We start from the raw sequence: 19511 nt of genomic DNA, 5'->3' as shown, positions 1-19511 counted from the left end.
ATTAATCAATATCCATAATGAATTAACATTTCTACACATCAATAATCGATAAATTTTCAAATCGAACTGAATCAATCGATACACAACTCTATTTCAAGCCAACAAACACAAAATTCTCAAAAAAGGAAAAAAAAAACTTGGGTTAATGAAGTAGATTATCTCTCCTTTTATTTCCGTCAAATCAATTCATTAGATATATTATCTAGAACTGCAAATTAAAAAGAATACTAGGTCAACCTGGTTTTATTTTTATACAATATGAATAATTGAAATGGTAGCATATACTATACAATATTAATAAATAAAATTGTAGTTATACAAACAACATGCACCAGTGGTCTAGTGGTAGAATAGTACCCTGCCACGGTACAGACCCGGGTTCGATTCCCGGCTGGTGCAATCATTTGAGTGCGATGATTAAATGCGCAATTGGTGGGGTTTGGGTCTCTACCTATTCTGATATAGACGATTAAATGTTGCATCTGAGCCTCAATTGTTTTTTCCTGAGATGTGGTAATATACTTCGTTTAGTAAGTATATGATGAAATGATTTTAATTTTGTGAAAGGGGTGTTTCTATGATTAAAGACAGATGATAGAAATTCATTATTTTTTTCTTGTGATGACTATCTAGAGGCGAAAAAAAGATGCTATTAAAGAATTTCAATTAAACAATAAAAAATGGATGTGAAATACGGTAGACACAATGAGGATAATCGAGTGTTCGTATGACAACTTCCTTAGATCATCTAGGCCGACAGGGTTTACAGAGATTATCTTATAGGTAATTATTTCACTTAATGAGTCTATGAACAGGAGACTTGTTAGAGAAGTATCAGATGCTGAAATGAAGAAGATTGTTTTTTAAAGCATCCCTTAAAAGCACTAAGAATTGATGGCATGACCCTTTTATTTTTTTCTCAAAAGAATTGGCAGATAATTGATAAAGACATTTGTGAGGTAGTGAGCTTAAATAAGGAATTAAGCGACCTTCTAGACACAATGACAAAAGCTTTATTTGAATATAATGAATATCTTGATATTGTGCTTGTAAATTTTTCAAGTACAAATTTCAAGAGAACTCGGACTATAAAGTAAAGACAACCTTTAATTTGGTTGCTACTTTTCTTTTGATATATTATGTCCATAATAAATTAATATATGACAATTTTTGGATGAAAAAAAAAACTAGTTAATGCATAAATTATAATATTGTTTCTACTGTGTCCTTGGTAGTCAATTATTTTTGAAAATAAATATTTGACCAAATTAAAAAAAACTAATAAGTAATTAATATTAATTGTAATTACTTTATACATCATTTAATTACTCTTATTGTTACAATTCTCTATAAAATTTGTTTTTAAAAAAGATATCTCAATAAATAATTAAAAAATAAGAGATAGAGAAAAATTTCATGTAGTAATACAACTAAAAGAGATAGAGAAAAATTTCATGTAGTAATACAACTAAAATTCATGTCAGTATAGTCATATATGCAACTACATTAAGATAATGATTTTCTTATCTATTTTCAATTCAGCAGGTATATTTTGATCAATTTGAAGTGATGAAATTTGAATATTTTGTGATGTTGGCAGCTAGATAATATAAAAAGAAATTATTTTTAAAAAAATACATTTTCTATGTTTTTATTTATTTATTTTTTTATTTAACACATCTATTAAGAACTTAATAATTGACATAGTTAGTTTATCATTTTGCTCCTATTAATTGATAGAATTTCAAAATTGAGATTATACTTCCCTCGTCCTATTTTATATGTCATCTTTTTACTTTGCTCTTGAATTAAGAAATAATATATCTTTATACTTCTACACTTATTTAATTTTTTTGGAACTCAAATTTTCAATCAATAATTATGAATTAATTTATTTTGATATAAATAATTTAACTAATTAACATGAATTACTTACTTAGCTTTTCTAAGTTGGTCAAATGTATATTTTCAAGGCTAATAATTCACAAGTGTAAATAAGAAAGAGTATGATAATTTATGTATTAGTTTTATGAAATGACAAGAGGACTAATAACTTATAGAAAGAGATGACATATAAAATTGGACGGAGGGACTAATATATACTCTCTCCGTTCCAAAAAAGGTTATACTTTTTCCAAAAAATATTACTAACTTTCTAAATAAATTGAGGGTACAGTAGATAGTCTCTCCGTTTCTTTTTATATGTCATCTTCTCATATTGCACTTGTATTAAGAAATTAAATATTTTACTCTTTTATCCTTATTGAATGTTTCTCAAGTCATCTTTTCAATAAATGATGAATATGCTAGATATAAAAAAATTTAAAATGCATTTGGATGACTATTTATATTTTTCAGTTTATTTTTTAAGCCAAATTTTTTCAGCAATTGATCCAAAAAATTTAAAAAAATGTCTGAAGCTTCAATTTTCAAGATTATTTTTTTATTTTTTCTCGATCTTCTATTTTTAATTGGTTTGTTGAGATTTCTTTTTGAAAATCGGATTTATAAAATAGTGAATGGAGAAAGTAATTAACCAATATATGAAGTATTCCAATTGATACTAATTATTTATTAGTTTTCTAAGTTGGTCAAAGTATATATTTTTAAGACTGATTAACTACTTAAAAAGGGTATAACAGGAAGAATAAGATATTTTATGCATTGATTTTATGAAATGACGAGTACTCCCCTTTGTTTCTAATTACTTGTCCACTTTTGAATTGACACACTTGTTAAGAAAATAATTATTGACATAGTCAGTTTATTATTTTATCCCTATTAATTATGAAGTGAATTAATAAAAAATTTAAGATTTTCAAAAAGCTATATCTTTTTCAAAATAATTAATTGAGGATATAATAGATAAAAAAATTTATTTCTTTCTTGATTTGTCAAAATAAACAAGTAATTAGAGACAATTATAAAAGAAAAAATGAACAAGTAATTAGGGAGAAAAGGAATATTATGAATCAACTATTTATAGAAAGATATTACATGAAAAAAAAGTACGATAGGAGTAAAAGATATTGTCTTTTCTTAATTTGTCAAAATAACAAATAAGAAGTCAAATTGGACAAGTAAAAAAGGATGAAAGGAGTATTAAGTTTTAGGGATAATTACTTAACTACACACTATTTGTTATCATATTTGCTTATTTTTCTCCACCATTTAAAAAAATATCAAAAATTCTTTTTTTTCCCTCCCATCATCCCCATAAATGAATTTGAATCGCATTCGTATGATTTTCTTTCAGCCACAAATATCTTCATAATTACATTAACTAATCTATTTTTCAATTTCAAATCTTTTATTTTTTCAATTAATGATGATTTCTTTCCATCACTTTAATTTCTTTTATTATTTTTTTCAATTTAAAAATAAATAAATTACCTATGCCCCCTATTCTGATTGAACTTTTGCAATTTTAGTTAATCATATCGTGGTTGAAAATTTTTCTAGAAAGATATTTATTTTCTTTTAATACATCTATTGTTGAAAAAAAAATTTGAATCTACCATTGCACGATCATCACTATCAAAGACACATATTATTAATGTGTCTCATTTATATAATTCTTAAATTAATCTTCGTTAGTGTTATTATTGATTCGATATATCACTGCTATAATAACCTTTTTTTATACAATGTATCATGTTCATATTTAAGATACTGATAGATAACTCTAATGTTGTTGAATCTTATATTATTGTTTATTATGTCCAATATAAATGTATACTTGATACATAAACTTTGTGTTATGGTGTTATGTATCACACATACAAAAAAAATATTTTGAAACAATTACTCGTATAATGTATTTTCTAAAATTTTTAAAATATAGTATTTCTCAAACAAAACAGGGAAAATGGTTTGAAAATATTTCAACTTTGGCCGAAATTGTTGTACAATATCAAATTTTACGGAGGCCCTTTTACTCTGAACTATTTAATAGTATATTTAAAAGTTTATATATATCCACATGAATACATTACTGGTTATAATTATACAATATTTTTTATATCCATATAAACATATATATACCTTTAAAATACACTATTAAATAAAGAGTAAAAACTCCTTTTCAAACTTTGATACCGTAATAACAATTTCGATAAAGTTTATTTTATAAAATGTATAAAATAGTACTAAATAAAGTATATCACGCATTATTTTACCAACTAAAATTGAACAGTGGAGTACAGCAAAAAGACTAAGTAAAGGGACAAAGAGCCCCATTACTTCAGCAAACTACTGTGCAATTCCTAGACTCATAGCATTAGAGGTAACTGCCTCAAAGCTTTACTCCATCTCATGTATTTCAGCTCTGTTAAGAATCCGATTCGATTGATTTAAAAAATTAATTTTCAAGTTAAAAATAATAAGTTAAACTGAATGACTTTTAAGTTAAAAAATAAAAAGTATGGGGAGAACTATTTTATATTTTTGATTTTTAAGTTATTTTTGACTTGTTTTAAATTATCTTTTTTAAATATTTACCTAACACTTTCAAAAGTCAAAAATCGACTTTTAAATCCACCCAAACAAGCTCTAAATATAACTTTTACCGCAAATTTGGTAGCATTTACTGTTGCTGCTTTGATTTATAGGTTGACAAGCTTTGTCCCAAGCCAGTAGAGCTTTCTTTGGAAGTTCAACGCGATTTTAAGGGATAATTGAGTCTTTAACTATGCTAATGCATGTATTAAATTCTTAGCATTATAAATACCTAGAAATTTATTATATAGATAGTACACTCCTCAATATACAATAAAGTGTATAACCAATGCGTAACAAGAAAAAACATACCAAATAAAGTATTAGCAATACACAATCCTATTACAGGCACTATCTTCTATAATACGATCTACCAAACGTCCTAGTGAACTAGAAATTAGAATATTATATCTTGTTTTAGTTTTCTTTGTAAAATTGATAATACTAGTTATTGGTAGGTAGTCCTTTATGTATATAGCTTTAAATTTCCAAAATCTTTCACATTGAAAATTCTGATATAAAATGAAGCTAAGCACGTATGATAAAAATACCCGAACTATTCGAAATAGGTCAAATTTATCTTGTCATTTGTTTAGATTAGAAATGTCTTTGCTATTACACTTTTAGCCAAAGGTGTAACAAGAAGGGCATTTAAACCCAGAAACGCAAGGAGGGATAAACTTGACCCAATTCAGGATATTTTTAGCCCTTTTCCCTCGAATTATTAAAAGAGAGAACCATAGACGAATTGCTAAAATGCACACTACAAATAGTTACATGAACCTGCAGACTTACCGATAAATTATACGAATCTTTGCTCCAATGAAGATGCAAAGTTGAGCATCCTCAAATTACACTACAAATATCCAAAACAGATTCTACCACACTACAGTTTTCAGAGAGTGAATTCTTAACTGAACATTGTTAATCAATTCCGGGACAACGAAAGTAAAGATTAAATTATTGTCTCCACTTAGTTCATCAGCATATGATCAAATCCACCTGCCTGTAGAGCAACACGGGCACCATTAACATTGTTGATCAATTGTTGTAGCCACCTCCTAGTTGTAGGGTCGTCCTGTTGAGCGAGCACAACGGTATATCATATATCATATAACAACCGGAAGATTGAGAGAAAGCTAAGAGATTATCGGAACAGATGAAGAACTTGAATTGAAAATGTACATACACGAAGACAGGTACTGAAGGTGTTGTCTCTAAGCATATCAGGGAGACCATTTCTTAGTGCATCACATGCCCTGACGTAAACAATGCACATCAGCATTAGCTCAAAGGCGTCCACCAGACGAGGCATGAGACCTGATATTTTATACATAACAAAGCTGAAGGGATATTTGAAGTGTAGAAGTCTCACCTTGGATTGTCCGACAAGCGAAGATAGCACCTAATTATGTGCTTCAGTAACCTTGACGAAGGCTGTTCAGCAAGTGCGCCAACCATATTCCCCAATACTCGCCCAACTGCAAAAAATCTTTCTGCTGTGGTACATATGTAATCCAAACCAACATCATCTAGAAGTATTTTTTGCACAATGAAAGTTGCAACCTGTCAGGATGACTCTAAATTAGATGTAGCGAAACTTGATATAAACTCAACGAAGATGTAACTGGAAATAATCAAAACAGAATTAGTCATGAACAGAATATAATGCAGCATCAGTTGTCTTTCATTTGGTACCGGAAGAATATGACGACAATATTATGATTGTATGACCAAAATAAACAAGAAAAGGGATTTGAGGAAGCACTCAACCGTTTTTGACAGTTCACTGCCCATCTCCATTGTGCGCAGGCACAGGGGAATTATTTCAGTTGATAGTAGAAAACTGATAACTTCAGTATCATCAACCTTCAAAGAAATCACACCAATATTATTTTAAAGTCATCCAAAATGGAGAAACAAAAAACAACCAGATTCATATGATGAACGTTGCACTTTTACCACATGAAATTTCACTAGGTCGAGCTACAAAAAGTATGTGCCACGTGTTAAATATATATTGCATATTTGGACGATATCTCTAGGTACCATAAATAGCATCTTCAGATTTCCAAATAAGCACTGATTATGGTTATACTGAAAGAGAAGATATCAGCGAAATACGGTATAAGTATTACCTTCACAAGGGCACCAATGACACCTAAGCTAGTAAGCCTCAGATATTCAAAAGGTCTTGATTTGCTTGTTGTATTCAGAAAAGGGTACAAGTACAACGGAATATGTGCTGCAGTTTGGAACATTTTACCAGATTAGGAGAAAGTAAGAACACACTCAAATCAGAACACTTATCATCACAGTAAAGTTGTTTAGATCTTGAAACATGCATCGTAAAGTAGAAAAATGTTTGATGTATCTCGTGAAATCAAGTGAAAGTAGTAATCACGTGCTTTCACCAATATAGTCCACTGAGTATCACACATCAACTAACTTGATCATCTGATATCACCTTTCACAGATATAATCTTCCAAGTACGTAAGGGTTCAGCACTTCTCGTCTCAAACCTGATGGATAAGAAACTTAATGATTTGCAACATCACATGCCCACATGACTAACCTCGATAAAGCCCTATACGAAAAACAAATCTATTTTCCTCCAACTTGGGATCCCTAAGTTGAGGAGAAATTACAAAACCTGACCAGCATGGGACTGAAAATACAACAAAAACATACCCAGTGCATGGGTCTGGGGAGGGTAGGAAGGACCAGAACTTACCCCCACCTTCGTGGCATAAAGAGGTTGTCTCTGATAGGTCATCTACTAAAAACATATGTAATAAAATAGGACAGGCAAGAAAATAAAGACAGCAAAGAAGTGACAGTAAAATTGAAGAATAGGCAAGAAAGGAAGGTATCTATTGCTTGATCTCCGGGGAAGAAATCAAAAGAATATCAATGATTTTAGCCAGGTGTTATGTCGCCATTTTTCGTGAAAGCAACAACTACATTGGAGTACAACTGCAAATGAAAGTAAAAACCGATTTTCTAGCAATTAAGCACTCTTTATAATAATGTAATAAGACAATTCAATGCAGTCAGAGAAATTTTTCATTGCCTTGATTTATGATTCGTGATTCAACTGAAACTAAGATGTCGACTACAATGCTCAAGAAAATAGATGTACAAGGATATAGCATTTTCTTTCCCTTAAATTAGGGTGCCAATGATTTTTTAAAAATCAACTTAACCGACTTAACCGAACAATACTGAACCGATTATTAGGTCTCTTTTAATAAAACCAAGGTTTTTATCAAATTCATAACCGTACCAAATAATTAGTAGGGTTTAAATTTTATAAAAATAAAGCCAAAAATTACTGAACAGTACTAAATAAGTTTCAACAATAGACCCATGTAAACCCACAAGTGGGGTCCGAGGAGGGTAGAATGTATACCTTACCCCTAGCTCGTAGAGAGGTTGTTCCTATAGACCCTCAGCTCAAGAGAAAAAAAATTCGAAGCAGATTATAAAAAAATAAAAAAAAAAAAAAACTAATAAGAGTGAAGGAATCTTGACAAAATACTATAGAAAGCGTGTCAAATCATTTTAACAAAAAAGAAATGTAACTACAACAATGTAATATGATAATCGAGGTGTGCAAGAAACGACAGGTAATAACATACATCAAAGGACAAAAACTCCTACAATAAAGCTAAACTACTAGTGTGGAAAGATAAGCGAGACAATGCTCTACTACCTACCAATCTTCCATCCTAATTTGTTTCCTCCACAACCTCCTATCTACGGTCATATCCTCGGTAGGTTGAAATTGCGTCCTATCCTATCTAATCACCTCTACCCAATACTTGTTCAGTCTACATCTATCTCTACTAAAACCATCCACATCTAACATCTCAAATCTCCGCACTTAGAGCATCCTTACGGAATAAGTTTGTGAAAAGTATTTTATTTTAAGCACTAAAATAATAAAAAATTAAAATTTGACTTGAATTGTATGACTACAAGTTTTTTGAGAAGGAACAAGAACAAGTAATTAACACCCAAAGTCCCAACTACGAAACCTATTATGCTATTCCTATAAAACTACATTAATTCTAGCACTTCTACTAATAAGCTAAGTTATTCCAACTGTCTTGAGCAACAAGTTACAGGGTATCACAAGTCTTTCTTCTTATATGATCTTAAATTTCTCTAATTGGATACTCAATCTTAGTAGACTTGGTTTTTCAGTACCACATATTGACTGAATTTTTCCTTCTTGTTTGATTTAAATTGTCTTAGTTTAACTTTGTTCTACACCACTGTAAAGAATGTTCCCTTGATTCAATACCTTCTAAAGGTAAAAATGTCTAGAAATTGTTTGCCAAAAGTCTTACAAAAGTATGCATGTTATCGTGTTCTAATTTTTACCTGTAACTACTACATGACATTTCTATAAGTACCAACAATTAACCGAACAGTACTAATATTGAAGAGAAACAGAGATGATGGGATGGTTTTGAAAAGTCTGATTTTGGTTGTACATACCCAGTGTAATCCCAGTAGTGGGCTCTAGGGAGGGTGGGTTAGTGTGTATGTAAATCTTACCCCAAACCTGGAAGGAGGTTATGCAAAATAAAATAACCAAAAAAATTGATATGGTATAAGTTTCCATAGTCTATCAATTCATTGTTACTAGTTCTACATAGTCTAGCTCTGAAACCGTACCATTGATAACCCTACACAAAATAAAGCCTTCCACTTAAAGTAAAGCCAAAGAGGTTCTGCATACAAAAAGACCATGATCACCATTGAGCAAAACCCATAAAAGAAGGAAAAAGATTACCATTGAGAAACAACATTCTCGTGTCAGGGTGAGAGGCTACACACTGCAAAATAAAATGGGAGGAAAGAGAGCCATTAGTTATATTTGACCCACATAAGAATTAAATGAAGAATTATAGTGATTACAATTCCTTAAAAGTACATGTATGAAAATATTTGACTCTTGATATGCCAAGTGTTCCAAGTATTAATAGTCATTGAAAGAAGTTTGCTCTTTTCTCTTAACAAGTGCAAAAGCTACCATAAATAGGATTTGAACAATATGCAACACGCAACTGGATTAATGTGAGTCCCCCAGGATGCTCTTCTCCTTCCTCCCTCTCCTCTTGATACATAAAACCCCCAAACAAATCTAATTTCGACATCCTACTGCTGAACAAATAATCCTAATGGAGAATGGAAAAAGCTTTTTCGGTTAACAGAAATCTATTATTCATCATGATGGAATATTACATGACAGCTGACAGTACTCATTACTTTACAAATTGTTGATGAGACATGAGTAAGGAAAACAGCACAAGGAATCAACTAAAAGAATTCCATTGTAAAAGAAATTTCTATACCTGAAGAAGTGCTAAAGCATTGCAAACTCTGTTCGATTGTGCTGGAGTCAAGTTTGGCGGTGATAAAACAGGGTAGATGGAAACTATCTCCTGCAAGCATGTAATGCATGTAAACTTACAGCACAAAGGAAAACAAATATAGAGAAACAGTTGTCAAGTTCCAAGAAAAACTTTAAGAAGTAGAATTCATACGATTGGGATCCATTTTCTATTATAAGGAGTAAGCTTAGTTTCACATTGAAGTATCTTCTTAGCTGGAGCTTTAGGATGTCGGAAGTGTTGGACACTCAACAAAGATGAGATTGTTTGCACATGAAGGAAGCTCATTTCTTGTCATTTATCTCAGACAATCAAGGAAAAAGCATCAAGATGATCATTTAGTATTTTCACAATACACACATTCCAGTTTTCACCATACCATCTTTTCTGTTCCTCTCCTCTCCCACCAATAAGAAGGTAATCCAGTTCTATATTCAACTGAACTGTCACTCATTATCCAGTTTCCTTCACTAAAATAAGCAAAACGCCATCAGCTGATTACAAATTACAGGAGCGGAAGAACCAGTGAGAGAAATATTCCCCCCCCCCCCAAACCCCTCCAAAACTTCACAACCTCTTTTATCATCACAAGATTTCACATGAGCAATCAGTTTTTACCATCCATTATTTTTCACTTTATCCACAAAGCAAAAGATACCATGAAAGTTCTACTCCTGAATTACAGCTTAAATTAATTGATAACAGCTTTCCAGAATGGCATTCTAAATCGCTCCGCCGCTATTTCACCCCTTCATTTGATTCCCTATGATTTTAGCTCATTCTTTTGTTCAGAAAGTGTCAAGCCAGGCTTCGGTCTGTAACAAGGCCATTCAGATGTTTCACCGAGCCCTTCCTTTCAATTTTTACGAAGTGTAAATCACTACCAATAAAACAGTAAGGCACTAGAAATTTTGTACAGACAAATGGAGGAATATGGCAGTGTAATAGTATAGGTTGGTATAATCTGAAGAACTAGAATGAAACACTTCAAAGATTACCTGTAAGAGCGCAGCAACTGTACCAAATGAGTTCCATAGTAATGGCGCTAAATCCTGGAATAATTCCCTCTTCTGGAAAAGGAAAACAAGATTTAACAATTTTCTCTTTGAAGGGCAAAATCAAGAAATAAAGAAAAGAAAAAGAAAACAGAAGACTATCCAGCACAAAACGTCAAACATTACTCACATTGCACAAAAATATATGTAGATGGGTAAAAAGAGATAAAAAATAAATCACTAGAGCAATACTAAATAATTCGCTGATAATATTGTATGAAAGAAGAAATTAGTGATTATTCTACACTATTGTATCAGTTGCAGTCAAAGCAAGCTCTAATGTTGCTCAATTCGCTGACAGAAGAATGCTGTGCAGTTGGGAAATGCTTGAACAGAAATTTTTCCAATTCATATCACCAGTGTTCATGAAGGAAGAATATTATGTGCATGTAAGCACGTCTTCAGTCACTACCTACAAGTATGATGGAAGAATTTATATGGTAATTCCACCAACAAAAGGTTTCAGCAATCCAAAATTTCCCAATTTGCTCATGGAAAGCTGTAATTTTTCCATGTATGACCAGATAAACCTACAAAGGAAGGGTTTTAATTTATGTAATTGGTGCATAGATTTGCTCAGGGAAGCTGTAATTATTCCATGTCTGAACAGATAAACCTACAAAGGAAGGGTTTAATTAATGTAGTTGGTGCTATCTATTCGAAGAAATTCTGAAACTGACTCAATTATTCTTACATTGCAAACATGTTTTGGTTAGGTGCATGTTCCTGAATCTACATGGAATTCACGAGGTAATGCCAGAATTTAAACGAAGCATTGTCCAGCTGGCAGGACCAGAAGATAAGGAAGAAACAGAATCTGATAATGAAGACCACTCCTTTATGCATTCTGTTGGACTGTTTGGTCAGACAGAAACAGTAGAAGCTTTGAGGGAAAGAAGGAAATGCTGCTTTTTGTGATGAATATATGTATCCAATATCTAAAACTATGGTCTAAACCTTCTATTAATGATGTTCTATCATGCTGAATTTCCTGGAATCTTTACTGTTATGAAGGGATAAAATCCAGAAAACTTTTGTAAAACTCAGTAAATCTTGATACTGAAGTTTTACCAACAAAAAAAAATTATTCTTATTTGTCGAAAAAAATTCCGATTGCGTTCCTTTCTCACCGAATCAAAACTCCTCAACAGACAGAAAATATAGGAAAGCTAACATGGCAATTCCATAACTTGTAATCATGCATATTTGTTACTCCTTAATATATATACATATAAACATAAAACAGGTAGCATACCCAAAAATTTATATATGTTTCTATCACAAAAGCAACAGATAAATCCCCAAAGATGATAAATCTAACTAATGTGATCTAGAGCTTTGAACAACTAAAACAGGTAGCTTTAGACTTAACGTGATACAAAAAGTAGCAAAGACACAAAGTAGTCAACTATAAACAGCAATATATTAAGTAGCATACTTTAGCTAGTTAGACCCCGTAGTCGAGCTTATCCTCGATTAACCAATTGGAGATCGTGAGTCTAATTTAGAGAGAATGGCTACCATCAAAGGAGCTACAAGTGTTAGCACCAGCTCAAATAGTGGTGCACATTCTTATCCAACTTTTAAGGGCTCCTCTCACAATAAAAAGATACTAGTTCTAGAAACAAGGTATGAAAACTCACACACCAAAACATAAATTACTTTCATTAGCATCATTCCCCTTCCCAGTGCTGGAATCCTAAAACGAAATATTCCTCATATTTTCCAAATTTACACTCTCGGACTAACAACCATCCTTAATAGTTTTCACAAATTTACTTTATCTGTGCACTCAAATTCTTAACTTTTTATCCCATATGCCCCTTCTAGGCAAAACTTCTTGAGTGTGTTGCCGACGGGACAAGCCAAGTAATTTAAACAACCAAAACAGGTAGCTTTAGAATCCATGTGATACAAAAAGTAGCAAAGACACAAATTAGTCAACCATAAACAGCAATACATTAAGTAGGATACTTCATCTAGTTAGCCCCTTATTCAAGATAATCTTCAATCAACCAAGAAGATTTAGGATCCCAATTTCGAGACAATGGCTACCTTCAAAGGAGCTACAAGGGTTAGCTCAGGCTCGAATAGCACATTCTTAACCAACTTTTAAGGGTTTCTCTCACGGTAGAAGAGATTTAGAGTTTTAGAAACAAGATATAAAAGCTCACGCACCAGACCTAAATTGCTTTCATTAGCATTATTCCCCTTCCCAGTGCTAGAATCCTAAAATAAAAAGAAATCCCTCATATTTCTGAAATTAAATTGTCTCGCTAACAACCATTCTAAATAGTTTTCAGAAGCTTACTACATCTAATTCACTCAATTCTTAATTTTTGACACCGCTTTCTCCCTTTAGGCAAAACTTATTGATCTTGTCACCAATGGGACAAGCCAGGTAATTTGAACAACCCAAAAAGGTAGATTTAGACTCTACGTGATAAAAAAAATTAGCGAAGATAGAAAGTACTCAACCATAAACAGCAATACATTAATTAAGTAGGATAGTTAGCTAGTTAGCCCCTTATTCAAGCTCATGATTCAATCAACCAATAGGAGATTAGGGAGCCCCATTTCGAGAGAATGGCTACAGTCATAGGAGCTACTTGTGTTAGCACATGCTCGAATAACTATGCACATTCTTTACCAACTTTTTTAAGGGTTTTTCTCTCGGTAGAAAAGATTAGAGTTCTAGAAACAAGATATAAAAGCTCACACACCAAAACCTAAATTGCTTTCATTAGAGCATTATTCCCATGATCAGTGCTCGAACTCTAAATTAGGAAAATCCTTCCTATTTCCAAAATTAAACTGTCTGACTAACTGCCATCCAAAACAGTTTTCAGAAACCTACTATATCCATTCACTCAAATCACAATTTTGACCTCTTGTCTTCTTTGAACAAAACTTGTTGATCACATTTCCAACTACACAAGCTAGGCGAAAACGAAAAATTCAATACGATACCCCTAACACTTCTATTGTAAAAATCACTGGATTAAAAAATTGATCATCGTTTTTAACTTTTAACCCATACTCGCCCTTTCCGCAAAACTTCATAAAAAAAAACTTAACACCACCCCCACTTCCGTGACAATTTTTGTATATCACACATATCATATTGATTACTCTACCAGAAAACCTTGCTACAGCAAACAAAAAAATCATAATTTACATTTCTCCGAAATTCATGAAAAAGAAAAATCCAGAAGAAGATTAGGTCAAATTTATATACCTTAGAGAGTTCAAGAAGAGCATTTTCTCTAAGATCGGGATTGCTTAGTTCAAGCACAAGCTGCTCTGCTGACTGCATTTTTTTCCGGCGACTCCTCCCAATACTGAAATTGGTTCTCCGACCAGCAGATATATGTACTGTGAGATAGATATATTGCCTAAATGCCCCTCTATCTATCAATATTTACTATTCTATTAATATAAAAACACGTGTAAAATCATATAGAAAGAGACATCATGCACAAAAGACATTTTGGATGACACATGAATTTTGCTTTGTAACGCTTCAACAAGTTGCACTTTTTAAAAAAAATTTATTATTCGTTTCATCTCATATTATTTGTCATAATTTTTTTTAATATGAAACTATAAAAATATTGATTAACAGTACAAAATATTTTTTTTCATATTACAGTAAAAACACTATAATTAATATAGATGAAACCATGAAATTTTATACTTTATAGAAATATTATTTAATCAATAAATTAGAATAGGATTTGATGAAGGTTAATTTTGATTATCTCAAAATTATTGTATCTTACTAATTTATGTATCATATTTATCAATTTTACATTAAAAAAATATCAATATATCATACATAAAGCACAACGAATACATCATAATCATCGTATCTTTTTAATTTCAATGTTGTGATGTTGTGATAATAAGAACATTCAAGATGTATTATCGAACATAATTTATCGTAGGATATTAGAAGGATATGGAGTGGGACAAAATGATCCAACAAAGATCAATGTTTTGGATGATGTCAATTATGCAATTCTTGTTTGAACAACAAATGTTCAACAAGAGACAATAGCAAATTATTTTTGATACTGTAAAAATCGTTTGGGATATGCAATTTCAGAGAATCTGAACGAACCTACTTGTAAAAATATCATTCATGAACTTGAGGTCATGATTAATGATCTCAGTTATCATAATAAAATGGATGTCAATAACCTATTGGATTATCCGAGTGAAAGTGATACTTGTTCAGAGGTCTAGAGTTTTGAAGAAATTGTGGATATAATCGAAAAAAACAATGTTGATGATGAAGTTGAAGATGATATTGTACATTTGGAACCAGATACGCGTAAAGAAACACTTATCGCATCTTATGATGTAGTTAGAAAAGACAACACCAGAGTTCTAAAAAGCAATAAGAAAAGTTAAAGATGAGCTTCAACTTTATTTAAATTTTAAGATAAAACAGAACACAATATAATCAGATTTCACTTAATTGTCTTAGATATGTTTGTACTTTAAAGAATTATTAATTTATGATATTAATGAGACCATATATTTATATAGGGGTCTTCTGAAAATAGATCATCTTATTATCTTATCGAAATATGTGATTTTTTTCATTGGCCTAAGTCGTGACTGGAGGAAAATATTATTTTAGATATATTATTAATTTATCGAGTATAAAATTTATGGAGGTTTTACTGTATATGCAAAAAAATTGCAATTTATAGTACTTTTCATATAATTTTAGAATATCTAACTTTTTTATTTACAATATCAAATTATTATGATCTAAGTTAACTTTGAAAATTAGTCAAAATGACTTTCGAAAAGCGCAATATGACAAACAATGACGGACGGAGGGAGTATTATTTTCTCGTAGCTACACTATTAACACAACAAATTGTTGTAGCCTAGTAGTTTGTGATGCTTGGAATGATGTAGTATTGTGTGTTCGATTCTTACTAGTTCTACTTTTTAAAAAGATTTTTTGTTGTGCTATTTCTGGATATTCTTTGTGAAATTTAGTATTGGACCAACTAAATTTGAATTCACATTAGAAGTCTCACATTAGGACCGATATTTGATATTGGACCAAACTAAATTTAGATTCATGTTGAAAAATCTCACATTAAGGTGTAAAGTGTAATCTAACAAATGACAATACAATTATTGAATTAATCAAATTAAGGTTTTCATTATAGATAATATGGTATAAATAATAATAATCATTCTATTATTTTTGTCGTAAAAAATATTTTATTTTTTAAATTGACATCAAAATATCATTCAAAATTAGGTAAATTCTTACCTAATCACTTGAGTTTCTTTATTATATATATATATATATATATATATATATATATATATATATATATATATATATATATATATGGAAAAGCACCATTCTACAATTCAAACAATCAAAATAGGAGTGTAGACAATAAAATTCGCGTCAAGAAAACAATAACCAAGAACGAAAAATTATAGCAACAATCGATTTTATTATTTCAAATGCGAGTATTACAATCTCTAATTCCTCTGAATTCGCCTTTTCAAATATAAATTCAAGGGCTTTAAAGCTTGTTCTTGAATCTATGATTAACTTGAACTTGAACTTTATCTTGATCTTGACTTTTATTTGAACTCAAGGGCTTCGAGCTTGTTCTTGAATTCGGTGATCTTGATCTTGATCGTTCTTGAACTTGAATGCTTGAATTCTTAAACTTGTAGCTTTGTAGAGAATTAAATGGCGTTTGTACCATAGAGTTTCTCTAGCTTCTTGTTTAGAATTTTCTCTTCCTTTTCTGAATTATGAGGACCCCTATTTATAGTTTTAGAATAGAGGAGTTGCGATTGGAATAGGATTCCGTTCAGCCAATCAGATTTAAGTGACATGACATTTGGGCTTTATGGAGTGAGCTTGTCATCTTTGACGCATGTCATGATTCTATTGGTTTTCTTATTTGACTTGGCATGCCACATCATCTGCACACGTGGCGCCAAGATGGGCTCTAGAATGAGATGAGATTGGGTTTAACAAATTGGGTTCATCCAATGCCGCCCAAATCAATTAATTTAGACTTTAATTAAATCCATATTTATTGGACTTAAATATTTAACTCAATTATATCAATCCACAATATTTTTTTGGATTAATATATTTATGAATTCAATATTATCCGAATCATTTTATAAATTTATATTTAATAAATTTTAAATGATTACAAATGCCCCCTGCTTCAAGTCTTGTCGAGATATTTTATCTTTTAGAGACTAGGCTTGAAGCATTAACTGGTTACTAAATTCACTTTAGTTAAAAATGAATTATAATTGAATTAACAATTGTAATCCTACTCAATTTCATATTCATATATATGCTTTATTGCCCAAGCCAAAAAGAAATTGTAATTGAATTAGGAATTGTAATCCTACTCAATTTCATATTCATATTATGTTTTATTGCCCAAGCCAAAAAGAAATTGTAATTGAACTAGGAATTGTAATCCTACTCAATTTCATATTCATATTATGTTTTATTGCCCAAGCAAAAAAAGAAATTGTAATTGAACTAGGAGAATGATTCTATCCCACCACATGACATCTATAAATAGATACATTGTCTCCATAATTTTATCTTCAATTACAGATTGTAAGTCTACGACGAAAAGGGCATACTCAAGGTAATTTTTCATCTTTTTTTATTTATTTTCGTCACTTTTTTACAGCTTGACATATCTGTCGTAGAAAATTCATATCTCATTGTAGAAAAATCGAAATCATGAACCGTTTGATTTTTCAGAAACTAGACTTTTAGATCTCCAACATACCCGAAATTCAAAATTTAATACCTTCAGAATCTTTCTAGATGATTTTTTGAAGTTAGCTCTAGATTCTGTCATGCTAAAAATTCGTCATTTTTTTTACAGCCTGACATGTTCGTCGTAGAAAATTCATATCTCATTGTAGAAAAATTAAAATCATGAACCGTTTGATTTTTCAGAAACTAGACTTTTTGATCTATAACATATCCAAAATTCAAAATTTAATACCTTCAGAATCTTTCTAGATGATTTTTGAAGTTAGCTCTAGATTCTGTCATGCTAAAAATTCGTCACTTTTTTTACAGCCTGACATGTTCGTCGTAGAAAATTCATATCTCATTATAGAAAAATCAAAATCATGAAACGTTTGATTTTTCAGAAACTAGACTTTTCGATCTCTAACATATCCAAAATTCAAAATTTAACACCTTCAGAATCTTTCTAGATGATTTTTTAAAGTTAGCTCTAGATTCTGCTATGCTAAAAATTTTCAGATTTGTGTGCCTTACTAAAAATCTCGTGTCTTGACGTTGGAACAGCGAAATCACAATCCACTTGGTGATTCTTAATCTAGACATAAAGGTCTACAACACATCCAAGATTCAAGATTTAATACCTTTCGAGTCTAAAACATCTTGACGGGTAACAATCTCTCCTTCACTTGTATTTTCTTTTTTTTTTTTTTGTAGATCAGCCAAGGGAATTTTATATTTTATGGAGGCTACATAATGGAAGGATTTATCACATAAAAATGGTCCATGCCTTAACAAAATAAATAAATAAAACTCTCAAGGTGTTCCATGGCCCCGAATGCTTAACAAACTTGATGCTTTACTAGAATACCGTGTAATGTGCCCGCCTTGAAAATAACCTCAAGGTTTTACAAGGTCCCGAATGCTTAACCAACTTGAAGCTTTTACTAGAATACCGTGTAACGCTCCCGCCTTGAAGATAACCTCAAGGTGTTATAAGGTCCCGAATGCTTAACCATGAAGCTTTACTAAAATACCGTGTAACGCCCCCGCCTTGAAAATAACCTCAAGGTGTTACAAGGTCTCGAATGCTTAACCATGAAGCTTTACTAAAATACTGTGTAACGCTCCCGCCTTGAAAATAAATTCAAGGTGTTTCAAGGTCCCGAATGCTTGACCAACTTGAAGCTTTAAGTAACCTCAAGGTGTTACAAGGCCCTGAATGTTTGACCATGAAGCTTTACTAGAATACCGTGTAACATTTCCGCCTTGAAAATAAACTCAAGGTGTTACAAGGTCCCGAATGCTTGACCAACTTGAAGTTTTTATAGGATACCATGTAACGGTCCCGCCTTGAAGATAACCTCAAGGTGTTACAAGGTCCTGAATGTTTGACCATGAAGCTTTACTAGAATACCGTGTAACGCTCCCGCCTTGAAGATAAACTCAAGGTGTTACAAGGTCCTGAATGCTTAACCAACTTGAGACAGGATAAACCCGTGAAAAGACCAGTTGAAGGTGCAAAGGGACAAATATTGTCCACCTTAAGGCATGGAAATTTAAAGATCCTTTTAAAGATAAATCCGTCGGAACTCTAGCTTAAGGTGCAAAGGGACAAGTTTGTCCACCTTAAGACATAGAAATTTAAAGATTCGTTGAAGGATAAGCTCGCAAGAAAGATAGATTAAGGTGCAAAGGGACAAATATCGTCCACCTTAAGGCATGAAACATTTAAAGATCCTTTTAAATATACACTAGTGAAAAAG

The 19511-nt window shown here is 31.5% G+C and overlaps 1 protein-coding gene and 1 non-coding gene across 2 annotated transcripts; one reads left to right on the top strand and one right to left on the bottom strand.

The window, feature by feature from the left end:
- Window positions 1–328: 328 nt before the first annotated feature.
- On the top strand, window positions 329–399 carry TRNAG-GCC (transfer RNA glycine (anticodon GCC)). Its single transcript has one exon. It is a non-coding gene; the product is annotated as a tRNA-Gly (tRNA).
- A 4871-nt stretch (window positions 400–5270) lies between these two features.
- Window positions 5271–14483, bottom strand: LOC101265516 (uncharacterized). The gene is made up of 9 exons (XM_010315786.3): window positions 14197–14483; window positions 10902–10973; window positions 9865–9954; window positions 9303–9345; window positions 6636–6742; window positions 6271–6366; window positions 5873–6063; window positions 5687–5756; window positions 5271–5575 (listed from the first exon to the last, which is right to left on the bottom strand). The coding sequence occupies exons 1-9, from the start codon at window positions 14272–14274 to the stop codon at window positions 5471–5473; spliced, it is 852 nt and encodes a 283-aa protein (XP_010314088.2). The 5' UTR covers window positions 14275–14483; the 3' UTR covers window positions 5271–5470.
- Window positions 14484–19511: the final 5028 nt, after the last annotated feature.

Source organism: Solanum lycopersicum, chromosome 12 (genome assembly GCF_036512215.1).
Source record: "Solanum lycopersicum chromosome 12, SLM_r2.1".
NCBI classification, from domain to species: domain Eukaryota; kingdom Viridiplantae; phylum Streptophyta; class Magnoliopsida; order Solanales; family Solanaceae; genus Solanum; species Solanum lycopersicum.
This window is presented reverse-complemented; position numbering and strand designations above follow the sequence as displayed.